This window comes from Callorhinchus milii, unplaced genomic scaffold (genome assembly GCF_018977255.1).
Source record: "Callorhinchus milii isolate IMCB2004 unplaced genomic scaffold, IMCB_Cmil_1.0 Scaffold1, whole genome shotgun sequence".
NCBI lineage: Eukaryota > Metazoa > Chordata > Chondrichthyes > Chimaeriformes > Callorhinchidae > Callorhinchus > Callorhinchus milii.
In genome coordinates this window covers 136444217-136465667 of record NW_024704742.1, presented here as the reverse complement: position 1 = coordinate 136465667, position 21451 = coordinate 136444217, and the positions used below count along the sequence as shown (strand labels likewise).

Below are 21451 nucleotides of genomic sequence, written 5' to 3'. Positions count from 1 at the left end.
TTGATCCCAAAAAGAAGATTGGCCCTTTCCCTTCTGCATTCCCCCCACCGCCCTCAACCCTGATCCAGTTTCACAAGATACCAATCAAAAGAAATCAAGATCTATTGCCCAGGTGGGAAATCTTCTCAGCGTTAGGTTTGAAATGGTGGTGCGTTTGGGAAGAGAGGTAGTGCAGTCTTCTCATTCAGTGTTGGGAAGGCTTTAAGGGCCCATCTTCATCAGAAGGCAGTGAGGATTCGGATTTTGTCTCCAATCCTCCCTCTTCAACCCAATCCCCCAACCCACCCACCCACCACCATCTCCTCTGTCTCTCGTTCCCAGCCGATCATGTTCATTCTATACTCTGTTGAGGAAACTTAGATTCAGACTCGCTGGGATGTGAATGGAGTCCAGGTTGAGCAAGGATGGATTAAACGGAAACATGACAGGAAACGTGTGCTTGAAGTCTAACAACAGTTGTGGAGGGTCGTTGCGATCCTGTAAGTGTGACTGTTTAACACAAAACACCACAGGTTACACAAGGTCCAAAACAGGTCAAATAACAACAACTTGCATTTATATAGCACCCTTCACCTAGGGTAGTGTCCCAGAGCGCTTGACAGTGCTGGAGCCTGACGCCAAGCCGGGGGAGGTGACTGTAGGCACAGTCGAAGAGGAAGGTCTTTAGGCGTGTCGTGAAGATGGGGAAGGAAGGGGCAAGACTGAGGGATTGAGGAAGACTGTTCAAGAGTTTTTGGGCGAAGTGGCTGAAAGCATGACCACTGATGGTGGAATGCTGGGCTCGAGGGACAATAGTTTTTTAGCTGCTTAATCTTCCCCCTCCCCCCAAACACACACTCTGGGGCTTCCCCCCCTCCCCACCAGCTTTGACTCTCACCAACCTGCACCTACCTACTGGTGAGCAAGGGTTTCTTTTCAAGGAAGGGTGTGGAAGAAAAAGGGTGTGTGCTTTCCATTCCAGACAAAGGGAATTTCTATGCCGTAGGTGGAAAATTGTTGTGGGATGGAAGGGAGGGGGGATTTCTAAAATTGGGAAGTACTGCACCACTTTGAGTGTGATTGAATTCTCTTGAGAGAGAGAGAGAGAGATTGAGGGAACTCACCTGAATATTGCGAATAAAAGCCACTGTCACACGCTCTTCAAATTCATTGATGGGTGTGTACAGATTCAAGATCTTCACAATCTATTGGCAGAAAGAGCAAGATTAATAATAACCCTTATATTTGGTACATCGCGTTTCACACCAGGAGCACTTCATAGTATCTTTACTGTGAAATGGAGAATGGAGTGACTCTGAATTTGGAGGTGAACCTGTAGCCCAATTGCACGCATCAACGTTCGATTTTATTTGGGGGAATTGTCGGCCAAGACATGGGGAGACAGAAACTTCCTTCGCTTTTCTAATTGTGCATCTTTAACTTCCACCTGAACAGGCAGACGTCACATCCAGAGGATATCCCTGACAATGCAGTGTCTCCCTTCCCTGTCCACCCCCCACCCCCAACGGCACTACAGTGGAGCATCAGACTGTGAGTTCAAAGTCCTGACATGGGCTTGGAAGAGGGGACTGAAGGCCCACTCTCCTGGATGGATTCAGCTGTGAGATAATAATAATAATCCTTGCATCTCCTTATCACGTCGTTAAGACGTCTCAAAGCGCTTCACAGAATATACTGTAAAGTGGAGTGACTGTGTAATTTGTGGGCGAAACGCGGCAACCAATTGCACACAGCAGCTTCCCACAAACAGTCGTGGATTGAGTGAACCAATTATTATTTTTTTATGGGATTATTACCTCTGGAAAGCGATCCGCCAATTGACTAACAACCAGGTTCCTACTTACTGCTAGGTAAACAGAGACGTGTGGAGTAAGGAAACTTTGAAGGTGTCGTCCCACCTGGGAATCAAACCTGGGCACTCTCACGAGTGCTCTAACCACTACGCTATGGGATTCCACACGAGATGGGTAAAGGCCACCTACCTGTTGTGTGTTGAGAGATGTGCACATGGAACAGATGGCCTGGGCGTCCTCATTGGATTTCTTGTTTACTTGGAGGAGTTGTGCAGCTTGGATCAGAGGTTCCATGGTCTGCACAGCTCTGCTCTGCTGCTGGTTCTTCCCTCGAAGCCACTCCTCCAGCTGACTAATGTTGTATCTACAGAGAGAGAGAGAGAGAGAGAGAGAGGAGCACTTTCAGAACCGTGATCACCAGGGAGAGATTCAGAGAGAAATCAATGAGTTCTAGGATGAATGTCTCTTCTCTGCCTTAATGGCTGGACTAACAGGTTCCTACTTATTGCTAGGTAAACAGAGGAGTGTGGAGAGACTAAAGAAACTAGCCTAAGGTTTTGCAGTGGCCGGGAATCAAACCTGTGTCCTCTCGCTTGTGAGGTGAGCTCACTGACCATTACTCTACTGGATTCCGCAATGTTTAATGTCTTATCCAAAGGATGCCAGTTGCAACAAGGCAATGCTCCACCACCATGCCCTTCTCTTTCCTAACCTACATCAGGGCAGACCATGAGCTCAAACACGGTGGGAGTGGGATTGGGGGGAACAAGCCCACAACTTTCTGACTCTTGAGTGCTGTTGAATCAACAACAACTTGCTCTTCACAGTGGCGAGGTCTGATAATGAGATAATGGAAGAGGGAGGGGGGGAGGTGAGTCTCAGGAACATAGGAAGGTAGGAAGCAGTGGTGCGGGGAATTGTACCTGAGCTGCATCCCCGTGCTCCAGGAGCACACGTCTTTCCTGAGCAGCAGGTTGTTGAGGGTGACGGCATTGATGATGTAGAAGAGTTGTCGGAAGAGCTGTTGGATGATCTCGGGGTCCAGGCCATGCTCACACATGGTGTTGTACAGGCTGCTCAGCTGCCTCAGCAAAGCCTCCAGTGTGTAGCCACTGTCCCAGTCCACCCGGCTGGAAGATCGCTTCCTGTAGCCCATAGGCTTCACGCTGCTCAGTCCCTGGATACTCTCGTTCTCCAGCATGGACGACACTTCACAGCAGCAACCAGAGCGAGAGGGGAATTAACGAAAATAATAAGAATGTCTTCATTGATACTAATAATAATCCTTGCATTTGACACGGCGCCTTAACACATTGTTGAAACGTCTCAAAGTGCTTCACGGGATATATTCACGGGATATATCACCTGTGCATTTTGTGGGTGAAATAATTGCGCACAGCAGCGTCCCTCAAACATTCGTGGATTGAGTGACCCAATTATTATTAGTAGTATTTTTAATGGATTATTACCTCCGGAAAGCGATCCACCAATCGACTAACAACCTACTTACTGCTGGGTAAACAGAGGCGTGTGGAGTAAGGAAACTGGCCTAAGATTTTGCCCATCAACCCGGGAATCAAACCCGGGTCCTCTTGCTTGCGAGCGAATGCTCTAACCACGCTATGGGAGGCCAGGACACCATGAGAAACCCCCATCTCTTTTTCACAGCGCCTCGGGATCAATAGGTTCCGCCTGCCTATTCATGTGGACTTCAATCCAATATAACCTGTATTGATGTTGTTCCAACAGTAATCCTATTATGGATTCCACAAGGTGGGATTTGGATCCCGCTGATGCCTGTTGGTGAGGGTCTTACCGATCATGGGCTGCAGAATGGTCCCAGCGACCTTGACCAGCTGCTGGTAGATCTGAATGGAGAGATCGCTCAGAACCTGCCGATACTCAGTCAGGTCGAAGTTCTTGAGGCTGTGTTCGTTCTGCCGCGGGTTGTTCCTCTTCATGAAATCCTGGGGGAATCGGGAGCCAAGGTGAGGGGAATCAGCGTTGGAGGTGGGGGCGGTGGGGCGGTCGGGGCAAGAGTCTGGTGTGGTTTCAATTTAAGTCTCTTCCCACGCACCATCGGATCGAATTGGGATTTTTCAAAAACCCATCTACGAACCCTTTGTCAACTGCGCATTTGGTCAACTCCACCACCTGAACACTCCCCACTCATGGGGCTAACCACTCCACCCCAACCATCCATCTGACTGACCCTGGGTGCTGAGTTATCACCCCTGCCCCCAAATCCTGCCACACCCTTGCCTAACCACACCCCATCATCCCCCAGATGTCTCAATGTGAACAATGTTAGGTTATTAGCTGGAGTTGGATTAGAAGATCAGCCATGATTGAACGGGGACAGGCTCGAAGGGCCGAATGGCCTATTCCTGCTCCTACATGTTATGTTATGTTAATGTGAGTCTGTAACCAAGGGACACAAATAGGAGATAGTGACGAGAAGATCTGAAAGAGAATTTAGGAGGGACTACTTCACGCAAAGGGCAGTGAGATTGTGGAAGCAGATTCCACAATTCCATAATGGTGGTTGAAGCAGAAATGTTGTTACTGAAGCTGAAGGAACCTCACCTCTTCACCGCTGTACTGCTTTAAACAGTGCAGGAGGCGGGAGCTGTTGGAAAGCCAGAAGGACGTCATCTCAAAGTTATCGTTGTGTTTCTTGAAAGAGATAAGACATAGGAACATATGAATTGCTGGATGAAAGAAGACCAAGGACCAACCAGTTCATCTTCCACCAACCTAGCAGTCGCTTGCACATGTTACGACCAAATTAGCCACTGATATTATATCCTAAAATAAATCTATTCAATTTCACGTGGCTTTTAAAACTGAGAGGAACCAATCACGTTGGGAAGGCCTCAAATCTCTCTCCGCAGGGACCTGCTGTCAAGTGTAGTGACTCGTGGAAATACCCCGCAGTCTATAATAATAATAATCCTTGGTGTTGTTGTCTCAATGTGCTATATAGCATTTTACTGTAAAGTGACGATACATTTGAATGCGCAGCCAATTTGCACACAGCAATTTCCCTGTAAACAGCCATGGAGTGAGTGAACAATTTTATCTGGGGGATTGTTGGCCAGGACACCAGTAGAGAGAAACTCCCTTCTCGTTGCCAATAGTCCCATGGGATCTTTAATGTCCACCTGAATAGACAGATGGGACCTCGGTTTAAAGTTTCATCTGAAGGACGGCATCTCCGACAATGCAACACCCCCCGCAGTGCTGTGTTGGAGTGTCATCTTAGTCTGTGTGATTCCAAGTCCTGATGTGGGGTTTGAACCCACAAGAGAGCCAGGCTGACACACAGATTGTTAGCCACCAATCTGCCAATCCCCCTCACACCCCCGATGCGGCTCAGTGGTTGAGTGAGAGTGGGGGTTCAGTCAGACAGTCTCAGCCTCGGTAGGGTGGGGGGTGAAAAGTGGGGGTTACTTAACCACTGAGCTGTTGGGGGGAAGGGACTGGTGCTGGGGCGAGCGGCTCACTTACCTTCAGGACTTTCTTGACGCCGTTGATGGTGGCAGTGAGGAGCGAGTGAACCTTCTGGTCATCGTTGATGTAATCAGCGTGTCTGATACACATGAAAAGGATGTAGGCGGGGAGGCCGGGCACTGTGGCCGAGACCGTCTGAGGCTTCAGCTCTGGAAAAGTGGGCGGGGGGAGGAAAGAGAGGGGGTGCAGTGAGGGAAGGAGGAGAGACAGGTACCGTTAGACAACTGTACCACCAACACTAGCCAATGGCAAGACTTAGGGTTCACTGGATTCATCTTACACTCCTTGCACACTCACTCATTGAAGTTCCATCTTACACTCCTAAATAGTGCTCACTCACTGACACTGCGCTCACACTCCCCGATTGACCAGCACTGTGCTCACACTCACTCACACGCTGACACGACGCTCACACTCACTCACACGCTGACACGACGCTCACACTCACTCACATGCTGACACGACGCTCACACTCACTCACACGCTGACACTACGCTCACACTCACACACACACGTGTACCTGTGATCAGGTTGCGGATCAGGAGACTTTCATCCTCCTTGTAAAACTCCAGCATTCCCTGGAAATCCTTCTCCTTCCTCTGCACTGTGACCTGCCTGGTCAGCTCCGGCCTCACCTCCCTCTGCACTGATGCTCGGGCTGGCAAGAAAGAGATGGGCGTCACATGTGGCATAGGCAGCGTGCAGGGGTGGGGGGGGGTAGAGTGGGGCACCTTGCAGGGGGAGGTGCAGAGTGCAGGGGGAGGGGCAGAGTGCAGGGGAGGGGCAGAGTGCAGGGGGAGGGTCAGAGTGCAGGGGGAGGGGCAGAGTGCAGGGGGGGGGCAGAGTGCAGGGGGAGGGGCAGAGTGCAGGGGGAGGGGCAGAGTGCAGGGGGAGGGGCAGAGTGCAGGGGGGAGGGGCAGAGTGCAGGGGGAGGGGCAGAGTGCAGGGGGAGGGGCAGAGTGCAGGGGGAGGGGCAGAGTGCGGGGGAGGGGCAGAGTGCAGGGGAGGGGCAGAGTGCAGGGGAGGGGCAGAGTGCAGGGGAGGGGCAGAGTGCAGCGGGAGGGGCAGAGTGCAGGGGGAGGGGCAGAGTGCAGGGGGAGGGGTAGAGTGGGGTGTGGGGGGAGAGGTACTGAACGAGCGGCTGTGAATGGTCTGTTCACCTTCGAGCTCCTGGACCTTCTTCATGTGGATCTTCAGCTGCTTCTTCAGCTTCTTCTCGTTCTTATCCTGCTTCTCCACCAGCTCCTTCAGGTCCTGAAAGACAGTCACTCCACTCACAGCCATTCTTTGATCATCGAGCATGATCAAAAACAACAACAAAATTACACTTGTATAGCGCCCTTCACGTCGGGAGGACGTCCCAAGGCGCTGGACAAGAGGAAGGAGGGATCGAACGGAGTAGTTATTTAGTCCAATTGAAAACTGGGATGAATTGCAGTAAGTAGACTACTGGCTCAAACTCCTGACGTGTGTGAGCGAGTGTGTGCGAGCGTGTGAATGTGTGTGAGAGCGTGTGAGATGTGTGAGGTGTGTGTGCGCAAGGGTATGAGTGTGAGTGAGTGCGTGAGTAAGTGTGTGAGTGTGTGGTGTGTGCGAGTGTGAGAGTGTGTGATTATGTGTGTGTGGGGGAGCTTGAACCCACCACTTCTGACTGGGAGTGGCACAGACTGAGGCAGACAGACACAGAGCGAGGGTTGGAGATGGTGACTTACCAGGTTCTCGTTGGTGAGGCGGGTGAGCTCCTGCTGCACGTTGTACTCGATGCGAGCCTCGGGGGACAGCTGCAGAGTCTGGTTGAGGACCAGCTGCTGTTTCTCCAACTCCTCCTTCAGAGTGTCCACCTGGCTCTTCATCAGCACCACCTCCTCCTCGTGCTGACGGCTCTGGCTCTGGAGCTGGGCTTCCAGTAGCCTGTGGGTCAGAGCAGTCAGTCACCGTTAGCGCCAGACAAACCACCATTCCCTTCCCGCCCAAACCGCCACATTGCATGGGCACAAAATGGCCGTCCTCACGTGCGCCAATTGCGTACAATTCTTTTGCAATAGCGCCGTGGAATGAGATCTTTAACGCCCACCTGAATAGGAAGACGGGACCTCATTGTAACATCTCATCCCAAGGATGACATCTCTGACAAATCAGTGACACCCTCTACCCCAGGACTGCAATGTCAGCCTAGATCATGCGAGTTCAAAAAAGCCCCGATGGTGGGGCTTGAACCCACAAGGTTCTAACAAGAACGTTATCGACTGAGCCAGATGTACTGGGTGATCACAGATCCCTTCCCCAAAACAAACACAACAAGACGATTTGACATAGATTTGACCTGGCAACTTCCTTTAGGCCTTGATAAGCCAGGCCTAGCTCTCCATCTTCATTAAGGTATTGCCAATCCTCAGCCTGGCTGGAGGTGAGCGACAGGAGAAAGCAAGTGGGAAGAGAAGGGAAGAGAGAGGGAGAGAGAGAAAGAAAGAAGCAACAGGTCAGGTGGAAAGAATGAAGACAGCACCAACATTATAGGACAAGAAAAGGCATTTAAGAAAGAATTTTATCAAGAGCTGAGGCTTAAAGATCATAGAACCTGCAAATCATTGTTGGATGTAAGTGTGAACAGTAAACATTACCAGGAGCTCCACCTCAGGACCCTGCACTCTATCCTTTGTGCCAAAATTGCGGTATTCCTAAACACATTCCCTTCCTTGTTTAAGGAATGCTGTGAAATGTGTTTCGGGAAACAATTTCTCCCCATCGCAGCCATCCCACGACTTCTGAATAAAGGTGACACACACAAACATGGCTGAAAAGCTCTGGGTGTTACCAGTTTAGGTGCTGTGGTTTGGTATGGGGGGAGGGGGGGGCGGGGATTCCTCTTTAGGGCATAGAAACAGGGTGGGGGGAGAGAAGAAGAGAAAATTTAGGGATTGGGGCTAAATATACATCTTTGTCAGAGGGGCAGGGGCAGAAGAACTTGCAAAGGCCAACGACCTCCTTCTGATCTCCAATTATTACAGCAGACTCATGCTCTTTGCATGTAATTGATTGTCTCAACCAGAGCTGAGTTGAAGATTTAGACCAAAAGGTCCAGCTTTGACCCGAGTTCTCGCAGTGAAGTGTCAGAACCCTGCTTACCTGTTGGTGTCACAGATACCGTTGTAAGCCTCAATGGCGTCGTCCTTGTCCATGTTCTCGTTGCTTCTTTTCCACTCGTATTTCTCCGCGATTATTTCCTGGAAGAGGAAATCAAAACTCGGCTTGAGTGAGGGCCGTGCGGGGGCGAGGAAAGGAAAGATCACGGAGATTGGGGTGAGGGGAAAATCACGGGGGGCAATGGGGGGGGGGGGGAACAATGAAGTCACAGGATCAACAATTTTTTGGGGTCAGCCGAGTGTCTGACACATGAGGAAACCCATCACTGTTGCTTAAGAGTCTCCAAATCAAACTGAGAATTCCATGCATTCCTACTATACATGGAAATCCCAGAGATAGATTGTTAGAATGAAATGTGCGCTCTCTCCCTGGAGGGACGCGGACTGCTTACCTAATTCCAGAAAGTATTAGGTGCCGGTTGGCAAGAGTCAAGGCTTGGGGTCCCCAGAGTGTGGGTTGGGGTGCTGGGAGTCTAACCGGCTAAAACCACAGAGCTTGCCAGCAGCAACGGGAATATCTCAAGGTGAGCGAAGAGAAAGGGCAGGAAAATATGCGGACGGAAGGGAAACAGCTGACTGAACTCTCTTGGAGTCTATTCCTGTCTTGTAATTGAAACCCAATCTGACCAGTGATTCCTGTGAAACTAAAGGAAGCGACGAAGAGAAGGCAAATGGACAATAACAACATCAACTTGTATTTCGATAGCACCCCTCCTGCAGGGTAGAGTCGCAGAGCGCTTGACAGTTGCGGAGCACGATGCCGATCCAGGGGGAGGGGGGAAGCTAACCATAGGTATGAAGGAGAAGGTCCTCAGGCCCGACCTGAAGATAGGGAAGGACGGGGCAAGGCGGAGGGATAGAGGAAGGGCGTTCCAGAGTTGCGGGGCATAGTGGCTGAAAGTGGTGGAACAGAGGGCATGATGGGCATGCAGGAGGCTGGACCTAGTCGACCAGGGGGCAGCGGGTAGTGTGTTGGGTGTAATCAGGTCATGGAGGTAGGGAGGTGCCAGGGCATGAAGGGGTTTGAAGATGAGTGTCAGGAAATTGATGTTTGGGTGATAGGGAGCCAGCAGTGCCTGGCGAGCCCACGACCGTCTGTGGACACTGCTGTGTGCAAGACAGTTACCATTTGTTTGAGAGCCTCCTTCTGGTGTGCGTTGTTGACTATCTGGGTCCTGAGCAAGAGGACCTCCTCCTTGCGCACCTCCAGCTCCTCGTTGGCCGCCCGCAGCTGCCCAAGCAGCAGGCCATAATCTTCCTCCCCGTGGGAAGAGAGCTGGTCAGTTCCCCGCTCCGCCAGCGCCTTCCGTAGCTCGTTCAGCTCGTTCTTCAGCTTCTTGTTCTCCGACTCCAGCTCCTGACGCTGAGAAATACAGCAGAAAATTTATTATAACGGTGGGGTTAGTGGGGGGGGGGGAAGGAAATCCTAACCAGTGCTGCCCCATTCACATCAACTATAATAATAATAATCCTTGCAGTTGATATGGTGCCTTATCATCTCAAAATGCTACAGCAAAGTGTAGTGTAGTGACCGTGGGTTTTGTGGTCGAAACACAGCTGCCAAATGCCCACAGCAGTGTCCCACAAACAGTCGTGGACTGATCAAATATTATTACATTTATATAGCGCTTTTCAGGTTGGGAGGAGAACCCAAGAACAATTTGCACACAGCTATGTACCACAAACAGCCATGAAGCAAATAACCAATGTTATTTTGGGGGATTTGTTGACCAGGACACTGGGAGAGAAACTCCCTTGGCTTTTCAAATAGTGTCTTGGGATCATTAGGCTTTATCTGCCTATTCAGTGGATGTTAATTCAATACAAAATGTATTGATGCTGCATTGTTCCAACAGTAATCCTACTATTGTTTCTGCAACAACAACAAAATTACATTTATATAGCTCCTTTTCACGTTGGGAGGACATCCCAAGGTGCTGGACAGCTAAGGGTTTGTAGCCAAATTGGGGGTTGGAATCAAGAGGGTTGGAGGGTGGACAGGGTGTGTGGGAGTGTGGACGAAGGCACAGTCAAAGAGGAAGGTCTTGAGACGAGCCTCGAAAGAGGCAAGAGAGGGCCAAAGGGCTTGGGATTTGGAATTCCAGAGGGTAGGGCAGAGAGGCTTTTCCAGCTCCTTCTGCAAGCAGGAATGATGTCAGTGGACCCAATGACCAGGAAATCAACCATTTTGGCTTCCCGTTGGCCAAAGTTTTGGAGTGGCCAATTGACCCAGACAAGGATGGGCTTTGAGCAGTTGATAAATATACGTTTACTGATTTATTATTTACCTTCAAACTCTCGTAGGCCATTTCCGCTGCTGTCTCGGGGTCTCTCACACTTTGGAATTTATTTGACTGCGTAGAAAGAAGACAAGTTTATTTATTTTCCCTCCTCTCCCTCAACATTCCCCCTCCCCTTCTCATCACTCCTTAGACACCAGCTCAGGGCAGGACCAGGAGGTCACTGGTTCAAATTCTTAGTCGATTCTTAGGGGACCTGAGGGGTATAAAATTATAAAGGGAATAGTGAGCCAACTATCTCCTCTGGTGAATAAATTGAGGACTGGAGCCCACAGGGTATTTTCTTCACAGTGTGTGGTGGTGGGAGCGTGGAATTCACTCCCCCAGAAGGCAGTGGAGGCAACAATAACAACAACTTGCATTTACACAGCGTCCTTCACTCCGGGCCAACTACGTGGAGGGAATGAGGGATGAGCAGGAGGCCAGACTAGTCGGGCTGAGGCTACGGGTGGTGGATTGGGGAGACAGCAGGTTGGAGAGGTAGGGAGGTGCCAGGTGCAAAGAGATTCGTAGACAAGTGAGAGACAGAGTCAACTGAAAAATGTAAAAGGCAAATAGATAAATGCTCGATAACTGGAGATACGGAGAGAGGGCGGGGAGGTGAGTTGAATGGGGAATCGGCCATGATCTTGGATGAGACGAATGGCCTCCTCTTGTTCCTATGTCCTAACTCTAGCTGTCTCCTCGCTGTGTTTACCAGGCTCTTGGCCTCCTCTCTGCGCTCTGCCTCTGCTCGCAGAGACTTGCGTTCCTGCTCCAGCTCCCGCACTCGCTTCTGCAGCTTCAGGAATATCGTCATGTCCATCGCGGCGTTCTCCAGGCCAACCTCCTGCGGGGCGCGTGTGGGTGGGGGGGGGGGCGAGGGGAAGGGGAGGGGAGAGAAGGCGGAGGGAGGGGAGGGGGAGAGGTGGGAGGTCGAAGGGGAGGGGAGGGGAGAGGAGGAGGGGGAGGAGGGGAGGAAGAACAAGTTAATAACCAACACTTTCAAATAACTAAAAACAGAGTCACCCCTAGATCTCTTTACTTACGTATCCCCTCCGAGTACGCTCACCTTACGTGACATTCCCCCCTCTTCCGCCCCATGTGGATGACCTGACACTTTGCAATGTTAATTAAACTCCATCTGTCGCAGATCTGCTCACTCGCTTACTCTGTCTTACTCTTTGTATCTGAATTATTAGCGCTGGATCAATCCCATAGCGTAATGCTCAGCGCGCTCGCCTCGCAAGCAAGGACCGGGGTTGATTCCCGGGTGGGAGTAGATTTCCTCAGTCCACCACTGTTTGTGGGACACTGCTGTGCACAACTGGCTGCCTTATTTCGCCCACAAAATAAACTATATCCTGTGAAGCGCTTAGAGACGTCCCAATGACAAGATAAGGCGCTGTATCAAATGTAAGGCTTATTATTATTATTATTATTATTATTATCTTGGATTCGTGGCTGTGGTCTCTCACCTCCACCTGCTGCAGTGTGTCCTCTGTGTCTCCCACCTCGGAGGTGGAGATGGAGGGATAGTTGGAATCAGACTCCAGGCTGCTCTGGTTGGAGGGGTTTCTCCTGTGGCCTGGGGTGTGCTGCAGTCAAAGGAAAACACAGGGCAATAAGCGAGCGATAGGCAAAGAGAATCATAGCTCTTAATCGTGACCTTCCCAGGGCGATCTGGTGTTGGCAGCACAGTGCAACATGGAGTCATATTGCTAAGTATATGCTGAATGGTGTCCAAACAACAGGTGTAAGATTATAGGGAGACATGGGGTATGGGGGGAATCTGGTAAATGATACTGAAAGGATAGCTCTTTAAAAAGAGCTGTCAAAGACACGTCTCCCCAATGGCCGAGTGGCCTTCTTCTGTGCTTAACGTATCAGTGGTTTCTATGGTTCCCTAAACCATGGGCTGAGCCACAGTGACAGCCACTCAACCACAATCGGCCATCTTGAATTCTCTCTCAGTGAAAGTGGGACACAGCAGTGAGTCCTGACCAGGGCCCTGTATAACCAGACAAGCAGCTCACAAGATTAGTTTGGCCCATTCCAGAACCACACACCTAACCGTCCCACCACAACCAGCCTCAATCTGCTTTGAGTCCAGTGGCCTGAAATTGGGAGAGGGGGGAAAAGCCCCAACTGGAGAAAGGGAACTATCCCATGGGGTGAGCGCACCTTTGTCAAATCCGGCTTAACGGTCCACCGACAAATCTGGCTGGACCTCCTCAAAATTTACCGCTCCACTCTAGCCTCGGCCAAGTCGTCCTTCTACTCCAGGATAATCCTGGAGGCGAAGAACAACCCCAGGCTACTGTTTTCCACCACATCCCGACTCCTCCGTCCCCCCCGCCACCCCGCGCAGGTCATCTCCTCCAACCTTCACTGCGAGGAGATGCTGGATTTCCTTGAATCCAAGATCAAGGGAATCCGCTCCGCGGTCACTTCCCCTCCAACTTCCACCCACCACCCACCCCTTCCCTCCCACACTCCGACTCCTAACCCACCTCCCCTACACACCCTCGTACCCGTTTCCCCACCCTCTGTCACTGAACTCATTCCTATCCCTAAAACCAACCACCTGCTCCCTTGACCCCATCCCCACTCCACTCCTTATCTCCCAGCTCCATTTTCTTGTCCCACACATCACTGACATCATAAACCTGTCCCTCTCCTCTGGCTCTGTCCCCATTCCATTAAAAACTGCCATCATCACGCCCACCCTGAAAAAACCCTCCCTTGATGCGTCGCAGCTATCAAGCTACCGGCCCATCTCCAACCTCCCCTTTCTCTCCAAAGTCTTGGAAAGAGTTGTCGCCTCCCAACTGCGCTCTTTCCTCTCCACCCATTCTCTTTTTGAACCCCTTCAGTCAGGTTTCCGTGCTGCTCATAGCACAGAAACTGCCCTGGTCAAGGTCACCAATGACATCCTGACCATCTGTGACCAGGGCTCCCTCTGTCTCCTCGTCCTCCTCGACCTATCGGCAGCATTCGATACGGTCGACCACACTATCCTACTCCACCGCTTGTCCTCCCACCTCAACTTTCAAGGCACTGTCCTTGAATGGTTTAGGTCGTACCTTTCTCACCGTCTTCACTTCGTCTCAACGAATGGCTTCTCCTCCACCCCCCGTACTGTCTCATGTGGTGTCCCTCAGGGCTCTGTCCTCGGTCCCCTCCTCTTCACCCTCTATATGCTCCCCTTGGTGACATCATCCGCAAACATGGGGTTAACTTCCACATGTATGCGGATGACACCCAACTCTACCTTTCCTCCTCTACTCTCAACTCCACGACCACCGATGTCCTGACAGCCTGCCTGTCCGACATCGAGTCCTGGACGAGAGACAACTTTCTTCAGCTCAACGTGCAAAAAACCGAGGCCCTCCTGATTGGCTCACGTCAGCGCCTCCGCACCTCAGGCGCTGACACCATCAGCATCCAAGGCTGCACTCTCCACCTCTCAAAGCCAGTCAGGAACCTCGGCGTTTTGTTCGACCCTGAGCTGTCCTTTCTCCCTCACATCCGCACCACAACTGGCACCGCCTTCCATCACCTCCGGAATATCGCCAGATTACGGCACTACCTCACCCCTCACGCTGCTGAAACCCTGGTTCACGCCTTTGTCACCTCAAGGCTGGACTATGGGAACTCTCTCCTCGCCGGCCTTCCCGCCACCTCCCTCCACAAGCTGCAGGTCATTCAGAACTCTGCAGCTCGTGTACTGTCCCGCACCAGGCTTCGGGACCACATCACTCCCACCCTCGCTCGCCTCCACTGGCTGCCCATCCCCCAGAGGATTGATTTCAAGATCCTCATCCTCACCTACAAGGCCATTCACGGCCTTGCTCCCTCCTACCTCTCCAACCTACTATCCCCCTACCTACCTGCCGTACCCTCCGTTCCTCTGGCTCCGGTCTGCTCCACGTCCCCCGCCCCAACCGCCCTACTATCGGTGGTCGGGCCTTCAGCCTCTCAGCCCCGAGGCTCTGGAACTCCATCCCCCAGTGCCTTCGCCTTGCTTCCTCCCTTTCCTCCTTCAAGCCGGTCTCAAAACCTTTCTCTTTGACCGTGCCTTCAGCTCCCCTCTCGACCTCTCTTCCTCCTCCTCGCTCCCTCCCTTCCCTCCCCTCACCCCTGACCATTTCCCCCTCCTCTCTCCCTCCCTTCCCTCCCCTCACCCTGACCATTTCCCCCCTGCTCGGGTCATGACCCAACTGTGCAGCGCCTTGGGACGTCCTCCTGACGTGAAAGGCGCTCTATAAATGGAATCTTGTTGTTGTTGTTGTTGTTGGTGAGGGGAGGGAGGAGGAAGATACCCATTGGGGAGACATGCAATCCACACCCCTCATTCCCAGCCATGTAACAGAGAACATCTTGCTAATTCAAGATGGCAGCTGAGCAATTTTGAAGAACGGCTATGGGCGTGAGAGAGTCGTGAGCGTGCGAGGGCATGAGCGTGTCAGACCGTGAGCGTGCGAGGTCCCAGGTGAGTGCGCGAGGCCAGGTCAGGTTACCTTGATGAGTGTGACCTCCTCCAGCAGGTTATCGTAGCGCTGCTCGAGCCGGGAGTATTCCTTCAGCAGGTTCTGGTACCGCGATCGCTCCTCCTCCAGCTCCCGCTCGGCCTGCTGACTCGCCCGCGCGCTCTGCTGGCTCATTTGTTCTGCATCATAGAGACGTCGCGTTATAGCCCGGGGGAGGGGGGGGGGCGATCGGACAACAACAACAAGTTTGTACCGAGAGGGAAAGAGAGGGAGAGAGAGTGTGCTCACCTACGACGTCCTGGGACTGGCTCTGGATACTGCGGTTCAGCTGTTCCTTCTCATGTTTGAGTAGAGTGTTCTCCCGTTCCAGGTCCAGCACCCGCTGCAGACACACACACACACACACACACACACACACGCACACCGTCAGTACGGAGACAGACCCAGGCTTACTGACAAACGGCAACTTTAAAAAAAATTGGCCTCCACGTTTTGCTCACCAAATACACAGTCACTCCACTATGCGGTGCATTCTGTGACGGCCGTGTGATAAGGCGCTATATTAAACGCAAGAATTATTATTATTAATTCCAACCCCACTTCCATCTTTTGTAGACATTGCAAAAAAAGGAAACATTTAACATTTCCTTTGGCCTTTCGGGGTGGGAGGAAGTTTCAAAGCGCTTCACAGAATGCTTTTTAAATTGTAATCACTGTGTGTTTTGTGGGTGAATGCAGTAGCGTTCAACAATGTCCCACAAACAACCGTGGAGTGACTGACCGATTTTATCAAAATAATTCTAATATCATTAATCCTTCCGCTCAGTTGGCAGATTGTAGGCCAGGAAACTCCGGTGTCTTTTCAAATAAAGTCATAGTGATTATTCAAGTCCACCTGAACAGGCGGGAACAGGTCAATCGATCATTCAATGTTCTTGGGGTGTGCAAATTGGCTGCTGCGTTCACTTACAACACACACAGTCAGGGTACAGGGTACCCTGTGCGTACAGGGTATTCACAAAGTCCCGTTACCCCCACCTCTTGTTTGTTATTCTTGCAGTGAATTTTTATTTTATTTTCGGTTGCGGATGTTTGAAGTGTAACATAGTCTGATACCAGTAACTTCCTCCTCACAGACTCCATCCATGTTGCTTTAGATGTCACATTAAACATGGCAACAGATCATTATTGCCATAAAAATAATGGCGCGCTCACACACACCCATCCTTTGGATGTCTAAATACACTTAAACACTCGTACTGAATACAACTGCGTTCTTCTAAACACAATTATCAACATTCTTCCAACGTGTTTCAGTTGTTGGTCAGTGCAACAACATCAAATTACATTTGTACAGTGACTTTCACGTCGGGAGGATGTCCCAAGGCGCTGGACAGTCAGGGATTTGGACCTGAGCTGGGGGTTGGGGTCGGGAGGGGTGAAGGCCAGGGAGGGTAGGAGTAGGAGGGTGACCAAAGGCGTGGTCGAAGACAAGTGTGTTGAGATGGGCCTTGAAGGAGTCAAGGGAAGGAAGAAGGCGAAACGACTGTGTAGTGCGGAAAAAAAAACATGGAGGGGTGGGGGAGAGGTGGGGGGGGGGGGGCGGGGGAGTAACAGGATTTTGTGAACACCCTGTAGTTTGGAGATGTTTAAGCACGGCGATGTGTTTCCGCGTCGCTGAGGCAGACCAGTCACTGGCTGACCCACAAAGCTGTCTGCCAAAGTCTCTGCGTGTGGGAATCCAGGCTGTTCCTGGCTTGTCCAGAAAGATAAGAGATCTACTTCCTCTATCTTGCTAAGCTTCTCATAATGCTCTGTTGTACCCCAGATATCCCATCTCCGAGCTCCAGCTTATTGAATGTGAAAGCCCCAGTGAAACCCTTCCTCGCTCCAACCAAAACAGTTAAGGTTCCTAAGCTGTTGTTAAGCCTGTTCCCCCACCTCAATTCCCCCCGCCAGCCGAGCTGTGATGACAACAGATAGATGTATTTACGAGGAGATCACGCAGATTCCACGAACCTAACAGCAATCAAACTGAATCACCGACAGTCAACAACAACTTGCAATTATATAGCGCCTCTCACACAGGGTAGGCCCTGAGCTCAGGCTCAGGACGGGCTATTCATCAGCAACACCTCCAACTAACCTCCTCCCCAAGAGGACAGCCACTAGTTGGGTCATTATATATCCGACAAGCACAGGCTTGAGCCCCCACTCGGTACCAGAAACTCGCTATGAGTTTCCTGGTGAGTATGTCCCTTGTGGCCTCAGTTCCACAATCGGTGGCTGCACTTACAGCAACAACTTGCATTTGTATAGCGCCCCTCACGCAGGTTAGTGTTCCACTACGCCCCGAAACTCTGAAAACTCTTCCTCCATCCCTCTGCCTTGCCCCTTTCCTTCCCCATCTTCAGGTCACGCTGCAAATCCTTCCTCTTCGACTGTCCTCCCCCTCCCCCAGGCTCAGCGTCGTGCTCCGCCACAGTCAAGCGCTCTGGGAATTAACTGTAGTTTTAGTGGGAGGGTTACTGTACATGAATCAGTTTCCCGGCCGCGCACCTGCTGAAGTTCTCCCTTCTCCTTGCTGTAGGTCTCGGCCAGGATTTTGCGTTGGCTCTGGGATTCCTCCAGCTGCGCGCGGAGTTTCTCCAGTTCCTCCTGGAGCGGGATCACCCGGTTCCCGTTCCCGTCCCCGTTCAGCTCCCGCTGACGTTCCAGCTCCTTCTGCAGCTTCTCTACCTCCACGTGGTGGGCGCCGGTCACCGAGATCAGCTGCTCGCTCAGAGTCTTGTAATCCTTGTTCTGTGGAGAGACGGTCACAATGATAACACTGTGATAATGAGTGGAGCTCGGTTATAATAATCATAACCCTTGCATTTCATACAGCGTCTTATCACGTCTTAAAAGTGTTTCACAGAACATACTGCAAAGTGTAGTGACTATATTTTGTGGGCGAAACACGTCAGCCAATCGCAGTGACCCATAAACAGCGCCCAATTTATTTATCATATTTTTTGAAGGATTATTACCCCCGAAAAGTGATCTGTCAATCGACTAACAACCAGGCGAACGTGCCTAAGATGTTGCTCCGCTCGGGACCTGTCGTTTGCGAGGCGAGTGCTCCAACCACGAAGCTACAGGACTCCACAGTGAGTGGGAATTCTGCTATAACGCGGATCCATTAAATCCCAACTCATAAGAATAGCCATAGTACACAGGAAGTTGCAATCACCTGATGATCCGGAAGTGGCCATTTTTAGCATCTGAGAACCCAAATGGTCGACCAAGGTCCAGGTTGCTGTTGACATCCTGTAATGTTCAATGCCTGTCGACCTCAAGCAGCTGCTCAACCCGGCCATCAGGTTACAAAGAAAATGTGGGTTGTTCAGCCCGAGAGGGAGCATTGATCATGAGGTTTAAAAGGGAGATGCCCTTGGAAAGGGATTTTAACCTCGAGGGGGAGGTAAGCTGGGTCTCCTCGGGGCTGAGCTGGTTCCAAGGTGACACGGTTGGCAACAGAATGGCGGAATCGAGTCAACCCTGTATGACTAGTCCAGTTCCTGAGCCAGGTGGGTCCGGAGTATTCCAGGGTATTCACTGCTGATGACGGTATAGCCCAGCCTCGCTCATCAGCAGGATCTGGAAAGGCCGACCAGTCACTGGGAGACATCCCACTCGGCTCCTGTTAATCCTACAACCTAAAGTCCTAACAGGTAGGGTGGTCCTAGCTTGGCAGGCAGGTCATTCACTCTAAAGGGGCCTGACCTCTCCCTGCTGTAACCGGAGCAGGAACCTTGGCTGTGGGATGAGGGAGGGGTGAGGTGTAGGGGTGTGGATGGCCTCTCTCACCTGATCGTCCACCTTCCTCTGGAGCTGCACCACCTTGTTCTCCATGCCGCTCGTCAGCTTCTTGAAGTGCTCGACGGATCGGGCCTCGATCTTCAGGGAGCAGAGCTCACGCCTGGCCAGCATCCGCCGGCAACAGCACTGCAGGTAAATCACCGCGGCTCGCAACCGCCGGTAACGTCGCCGAGCCAGCCAGCCTCGCACGCAGCGCTGGATCACTGTGGCCTTGTGCTGCCTCAGCATCTGTGTGTGTGAGAGACAGCGAGAGAGAAAGAGAGATACAGCACAGGTCAGCTCACCTGGGGGTTTGGAGTCAAGAGGGGTGGAGAGCAAGGGGGGGGGGTGATGACCAAAGGCGCGATCGGATAGAGGGTCTTGAGATGGGTTTAAAAGAGGGCGAGGGGCTCCGGGATGGATGGGCGCAGAAGTAGGGCAGAAAGCCTGAAGAACCGGCCGCTGTTGGTAGAGCGGGCAAGGCAGGGCAGGGCAGGGCGGGGGACATGGAGCAGGCCAGTGCCCGTTGTGCGGAGGGAGTGGGTGGATTGGTAACGTTTTAGTAGGTGGACACACATCTATCAACACAACTAACCCTAACCCTTCTCGAAGGTCACAAGCGCTCGGTTGTGCAATGAAGTTCCTCGATTCAGAATGAGGACATGGGAAGCCCTCCCCCTACCCTCTCAACTCCCAGTACCCACACTCCTCCCCCTCCCCTCCCTCCCCCCCAACCACCCTCCCCCTCCCTCCCTCACCTCTCGGAACACCTTCCTGACAAACATGGCCCTGGTGTGAGCCTGGATCGTGACGGTGGCCGAGCGCAGCTGTAGGTACTGGGTCCGCACTGCGAGCATCCGCCATTGTTTCTGTAAGACCAATGCCGCCCGTCTCTGCCTCAGGGACTCGGCCAACCTGAGAGAGAAAGAGAGAGAGAGAGAGTTTAGCGTGTGGGCAAGAGAGACTCCAAGGATCTTTGTGTCCAAACAGCCATGGATTGTGGTAGCTTAGGGGTTAGAGCACTTGTCTCGCAGGCGAGAGGACCCGGGTTTGATTCTCAGGCAGGACGAAACCTTAGACGTAAACCAGAGGCGTGTGGAGTAAGGCAAATTTCCTTATTCCACACGCCTGTTTACCCAGCAGTAAGCAGAAACCCGGTTACTAGTCGGATCGGTTGCCGGGAGTAAATAATCCCTTCAAAGAAAAAATATCTGGTCACTCAATCCACGACTGTTTGTGGGTCACTGCTGTGTGCAATTGGCCGCCGAGTTTTGCCTCAAAATACACAAGTCAGTACACTTTACAGAATGTTCTGTGAAGCGCTTTGAAGATCCCGACCTGCAGATCTATTTCACCCCCTCCCTGCCCCCTGCCCTCTCCCCTCATTTCATCTGGAAGGGAAACACAAAGATATTGTAATTTCGGGCCCGCAAACGCTTCTCAAACATGGCATCCGTCCCGATGTGGGGCTCGAACCCACAACCCTCTGACTCGGGGGCGAGAGCGCTACCATCGCCCCAGGCTGACACACTGGGTTAGTGGGGAGGAATGTGTGGGTGTGGGTGAGAGAGGGAGACAGGAAGGTGATAGCCTTACCTGCGAGCCTGATGTCCCCGAACGTGCCTCTGGATATTGATGGCCGCTGCCCTCATGCTCCGGTAGCGGGATCGCTGGAGCCAGCCACGCACGGTTTTCTGGATGGAGATACAGGCCCCACGGAACTTATCTGCCCGCAGCTTCTCCAGGTACGCCACCTGGCCCGCCCGGAAGAAGATCTTGGTACGTCCAAACTGGAACTTGTCCGGATCCTGTCATTCAATCAATCAAATGCAAATCAGATAGATTTCTTTGGAAAATAATATTTTATTACTTGTAGCGTACCGGTTAGAGCACTTGGCTTGCAAGCGAGAGGACCTGGGTTTGATTACCACGCAGGGCAAAACCTTGGCAAGTTTACTTACTCCGCACACCTCTGTTTATCCAGCAGTAAGTAGGAACCTAGTTGTTAGTCGATTGGTGGATCGCGTTCCAGGAGTAAAAATCCCTCCAATAATCACTCAATCCACGACTGTTTGTGGGACGCTGCTGTGCACAATTGGCTGCCACATTTCGCCCACAAAATACACAGTCAATCCACTTTACAGTATATTCTGTGAAGAGCTTTGAGACGTCTCAATGACGTGATAAGGCGCTGTATCAAATGAAATCCCAGCACATACAGTATATGAGTAATTTGAGACATTCCATATAGTCAGTGTTGTTGCCTGGAAAAACTAGGCAACTTTGGATCTAAGGTTTCCAAAGCTTTACCCTCCGTTGTAGACTAATCCATACAGAAAATTGCTAGTGCTCCCCACCCCCCGCCCCCGAACCCAGCACTGAGTGTGAAC

At 51.7% G+C, this 21451-nt stretch overlaps 1 protein-coding gene across 1 annotated transcript in view; it reads right to left on the bottom strand.

Moving 5' to 3' along the window:
* Positions 1–307: 307 nt before the first annotated feature.
* myo5b (myosin VB) overlaps positions 308–21451 on the bottom strand; it is a 38159-nt gene continuing 17015 nt past the window's right edge. The window contains exons 15-36 of the mRNA XM_042331990.1: positions 20658–20869; positions 19820–19976; positions 19071–19310; positions 17781–18023; positions 15510–15603; positions 15252–15400; positions 12207–12326; positions 11447–11578; positions 10738–10803; positions 9576–9812; positions 8433–8530; positions 7630–7707; positions 7019–7217; positions 6467–6560; positions 5827–5964; positions 5304–5455; positions 4380–4469; positions 3610–3760; positions 2717–3002; positions 1983–2157; positions 1104–1184; positions 308–489 (exon numbers count right to left, since the gene is read on the bottom strand). Of these exons, the coding sequence (XP_042187924.1) occupies positions 337–489; positions 1104–1184; positions 1983–2157; positions 2717–3002; positions 3610–3760; positions 4380–4469; positions 5304–5455; positions 5827–5964; positions 6467–6560; positions 7019–7217; positions 7630–7707; positions 8433–8530; positions 9576–9812; positions 10738–10803; positions 11447–11578; positions 12207–12326; positions 15252–15400; positions 15510–15603; positions 17781–18023; positions 19071–19310; positions 19820–19976; positions 20658–20869 (3345 nt within the window). The 3' untranslated portion in view covers positions 308–336. The remainder of the gene's footprint in view (positions 490–1103; positions 1185–1982; positions 2158–2716; positions 3003–3609; positions 3761–4379; positions 4470–5303; positions 5456–5826; positions 5965–6466; positions 6561–7018; positions 7218–7629; positions 7708–8432; positions 8531–9575; positions 9813–10737; positions 10804–11446; positions 11579–12206; positions 12327–15251; positions 15401–15509; positions 15604–17780; positions 18024–19070; positions 19311–19819; positions 19977–20657; positions 20870–21451) is intronic.